Here is a 4,533-nt window from a genome sequence, read left to right on the forward strand (position 1 = left end):
TATTAGCCTATTCTAGTTTTTTATACTTCTTTCTCTTGTTGTTTTGCCCTGTATAAACTTGGAAAATCTATGAAAATACACTGTGAGAAATAAATAATTCTCACAGTTTCAGGTCAACAAAAAAGGAACATACTATTAAATAGCACAAATCCTCTCACAATATAGCACAAAACCTTCACAAAAACACACTTAAAAGAGTGATGCTAGGCTCACGGACGGATTTTTACGGTTTTCACGGACGTGCACAGGTGACATCATTTGATTGGGATTAGGGGGTGGAAGGGCCCCATCCTCTTGTAAAAGGAAAATACATTAGTTTTATGGTGAAAGATGTATTTTAGTTTACACATGGAGTATTTCACATGTGAACATCTTCTTGAGTTAAACTCATCCGACATCTTTGTAAGCCTTTTCTATGTGAGTACAATACACACGATGCATGCCTCACCCTCTCGTCACGACACACTGAACACACCATGGACGTATTTCCTATACATGACAAAGAAAAAAAAATTAAAGGCCCCAATGACCACTTTTAATGTAAAAACATAATGCTCTACTTAAAAAAATGCGCGTCCACAGGCTCCTATTTCTCTCCTCCCTCACGGCTATATGCTCGTGTGCCCTTTTGAGCCTTTCCGAGGTATCCTCTCTTTTCCTTCTCCTCCTCCTCCTCCGCCGATGTGTTATGTAGAAGAAGGGTTGAGAGGGGCCGGAATTCACCGCTTCTTTATTAATTCATCTTTGTTCATGGTGATGTCTTCCTCATCTCTTCGATGATGGCAACACTTTGGTTCTCTTAGTAACTCCACTTTAAATAGTCTTATACCCCCTTCGGTCCTTTTTAGTTCGCATATAAGATTTGACTGAAGTCAAGCCTCGTAAAGTTTGACCAACTTTATAGAAGAATGTACCAACATTCACAACCTGAAATCAATATCAATAGATGTGTCATGACTTAAAGTTTCATATTGTATAACTTTAGCATGGCAGATGTTGATATTTTTTCATGTAAATACGGTCAAACTTTGTGAAGTTTGACTTCAGAGAATTCTAATATGCAGAGTAAAAAGGACCGGAGGGAGTATCTAATATAGTGTCCCACATTGGCATTTTCCCCCGCTCCGAGTTTTGACACCATAATTCCCCTTTTTGGCGCCGTCTCTCGATATTTCTCATTTTGGGTGATGGAATTCCTTTTTTTTTTGGATCCGACACATTGTGTAACTTTGGGCGCTAGATTCATTCACTTGTCTTGTTGACTTTTTCATCACAAAAAGTGTGCTCTGCGCTTACATTTAAAACAAAAACATCTCAAACTATGAAATACCAAATTAAACCTGAGAGAGTCTAAATAAACAAACTCTATCTTTCCTGCCACCAGGCCTATGACCTATCCGTGGAATCTTTGAGGTATTCTACACATGTTCAGACATGGGGGCAGATATGATACTATTTTTCTCAGGGCCTAGCATAGTTAATTTCATGTTGAACTGGTCGGGATGCTCAAATTTGGTATAATTTGGGAAATATACTCCCTGCGGTCATTTTTAGTCAGCATATAAATTTTGTCTGAAGTCAAAATATCCCTACTTTAACCAAACTTATAGAAGAAAGCATCAACATTCACATCGCCAACTCAATATTGTTAGATTCATTATGAAATGAAGTTTCATAGTTCATATATTTAGTATTGTTGGTGGTGATATTTTTAAATATAAATTTAGTTAGACTTTGCAAAGTTTGACTAGACCCAAATTTAATACACGGAGTGGAAAGACCGGAGGGGGTACATGCATGAAGCTCCTCAAATTGCATCAAACCTGTGCCACTGGTGTAAACTATACAGTAGGAAACACGACGTATGCGCATTTGAGCTGGAGATTAGAAGCATACTTTCGGAGGTAAGACGTGATTTTACTGTTTGTTTTTCGTTGACCTATATATATGTATTTATTTTTCTAGTGACTCCCATGACTCGATCAATGATGGGACGTGACTTCATCAGATGCTAGTAGTTCAAACAAAGCTGTACTCCACTCCAACAAAAGACCCACGTAACAAATCCACCTCCTGCTGCCATCTTAAAAAGGAGAGGGGTGAAACGCCCGCACGTAAAGGGCGACGGTGACCGCCGTGCTTCTGTTTCGCCAACACTTGGAAAGGGCACGCGGAGAAGATTTTCATGTCAACTTCGAATCATTTCTATTTTTTGGAGTTTGGATTAAGATTTTTGTGAAGGGTCGCATGATGTTGCCTCTTCCCTAGAATTCTCGTTGACATTCTCTAGCAGTCCTCCCTGGAAAAGAGGGGAGCTTAATTAAGAGCCGTGTTTTGACCATGCCGTGACGGCTTGCCGGCACAAAACAAAAGGAGCGAGGTGCAGGGCTGCGAGCGTGCAACAACGTATGGGGCAAAAGGAGAAAACAATGCAGGATGAAGTTTTGATAAAAAAAAATTATGCCTTTAGCTCTTTATATGGAATTTTGTGGGGAAGAGAAAAATGTTTTCTGGGCTTGAAAGTGCATGCAACGTCAAGTTTGGAGCGACGTACATACATACATACCTGAGAGTTCAGTTACTGGGAGAAAGTCAGAAAGGATGGGCAGTGAACATAGTCGAGGAAGTGCATGGTGGCGTTACTGGAGCCCAGCCCGGCGACAGTTGCCGCCGTCAGCATGGCGCCTGGCTCAGAGAAGGGCTCACACGTACAACCCTCCCCGCCCTCTCTTCATGCCACGCACCCCCTCGCCCCGCAACGTCTCTCTCTCCCTCCCTCCTTCCACCGTGACCTGACTGACCCTCCTCCGTCTATATAAATGCAGCTCCGGTGCACCGATCTTACTTGGAACTCAGACAGGCAGACCGTCGTCACACACACAGTCGCGGCGAACAGCGGCTCCCGGAATTCCCGGGTGAGAAGGGCAGAGCGATCGAGCCATCACTCCGCCGGTAGCAGATGGGGAGGCAGCCGTGCTGCGACAAGGTGGGGCTGAAGAAGGGGCCGTGGACGGCGGAGGAGGACCAGAAGCTCGTCGGCTTCCTCCTCACCCACGGCCACTACTGCTGGCGCGTCGTCCCCAAGCTCGCAGGTGAGCCGACCCCAACGCGTGCATGCCATGCATGGAACCCGTCCATCAGTCCTCTGCTCCCGCTCCGGCTTGACGTTCTCACTTGGCATGGATATGTTGCACTGTGTGCGCAGGGCTGCTGAGGTGCGGGAAGAGCTGCAGGCTGAGGTGGACCAACTACCTGAGGCCCGACCTCAAGCGGGGGCTACTCTCCGACGAGGAACAGCAGCTCGTCATCGACCTGCACGCGCAGCTCGGTAACAGGTGCGTGTCTAGTGTAGCTCGTGTTTTAATTTGGAGTCCCGGCCTCCTGCGGTGGCCGGCGGCGCTCATGGACCATGCCCATGGCGGTGCGCGCAGGTGGTCCAAGATCGCGGCGCAGCTGCCCGGAAGGACGGACAACGAGATCAAGAACCACTGGAACACCCACATCAAGAAGAAGCTCCGCAAGATGGGCATCGACCCCGTCACCCACCGCCCGCTGGGCCAAGAGGCCCCTCCTCCCCTGCAACATCCGCCGCCGCCGCCGACCGCCACCTCGTGGCAGCAGCTGGACGGCGCGGAGCGCTCACAGCAAGCGGAGGAGGAGGACGTGAAGGCGGTCCCGCTGATCCAGCCGCACGAGGTCACGGCGGTGCCGCCCACCGCGAGCAGCAACTGCTCTGTTTCCCCTGCCTCGGTCATCTCACCGTCCTGCTCCTCCTCGTCCGCGGCGTCCGGCCTGGAGGCGGCGGAGTGGCCGGAGCCCATGTACCTCTTCGGCATGGACGGCATCATGGACGTCGGCTCCGGCTGGGACGCCGGCTTCGTCGTCCCCGGTGGCCTGGGCGTCGACCCGTTCGACCACTACTACCCGGACCCCGCCGGCTTCGACCAAGGAGCCTGGCCGTGACGCCATCGATCCTACCAGCAATGCACATAGACCGATCATAGATCCGCTTCTTTCGCCAGTTCGATCTCCCGTTCTCCCCTCCCCTAGCTAGCAGCTTAGTTCCATGTCTGAATGTTACCGCCATGCCCACCTGAGCTTTTCTTGGAACTCGGAAGAAATGCATGATCAGGCCATGCCGATCCATGCTCGGGTGTTTGCTGAATGAATCTCGATAAAGAAAGAGGAAATCCCGACGACCGTGTTGTGATGCGAGCAGGGCTGGTCTGTATCGATCCGAACGTGGTATGCGCGCGTCTCTCTTGGCGAGATCGATGGATGCGCCGCGCAAACTGCCGGCGTGAGCGTCAGCGTGGGTGTGTCAGCTTCCGAGTTTGCATGCGGCGGTGCAGGAGACTTTTTGGGTCCGAGAAGGGGCTGATGGCGCCTATTGTCATGACGCGCGCGCGTGACGACGGCCGCGTCGCCGCTTCTTTGACCTTCTTGGCAAGCATGCATGCATGCCAAGCTCGTGGTTCATTTAGTGTTACGAGGTGGTTTGTTCACCCCGTTTGTTATGTATGCTCAACTATA

The 4,533-nt window shown here is 49.4% G+C and overlaps 1 protein-coding gene across 1 annotated transcript; it reads left to right on the forward strand.

Moving 5' to 3' along the window:
- Nucleotides 1-2,839: 2,839 nt before the first annotated feature.
- Nucleotides 2,840-4,210, forward strand: LOC125521923 (transcription factor MYB20-like). The gene is made up of 3 exons (XM_048686985.1): nt 2,840-3,092; nt 3,206-3,335; nt 3,432-4,210. Exons 1-3 carry the CDS (start codon nt 2,960-2,962, stop codon nt 3,961-3,963), a joined length of 795 nt encoding a protein of 264 aa, XP_048542942.1. The 5' UTR covers nt 2,840-2,959; the 3' UTR covers nt 3,964-4,210.
- The last annotated feature ends 323 nt before the right edge of the window (nt 4,211-4,533 follow it).

The sequence above is a fragment of the Triticum urartu genome, chromosome 7, assembly GCF_003073215.2.
Source record: "Triticum urartu cultivar G1812 chromosome 7, Tu2.1, whole genome shotgun sequence".
Lineage (NCBI taxonomy): Eukaryota > Viridiplantae > Streptophyta > Magnoliopsida > Poales > Poaceae > Triticum > Triticum urartu.

Bases quoted from the DNA above. Each gene is read 5' to 3' on its own strand.
- LOC125521923 (XM_048686985.1), top strand. From the start codon at position 2,960: ATGGGGAGGCAGCCGTGCTGCGACAAGGTGGGGCTGAAGAAGGGGCCG. The intron at 3,093-3,205 runs GTGAGCCGACCC...CTGTGTGCGCAG, and splicing joins CGTCGTCCCCAAGCTCGCAG to GGCTGCTGAGGTGCGGGAAG. The intron at 3,336-3,431 runs GTGCGTGTCTAG...CGGTGCGCGCAG, and splicing joins CACGCGCAGCTCGGTAACAG to GTGGTCCAAGATCGCGGCGC.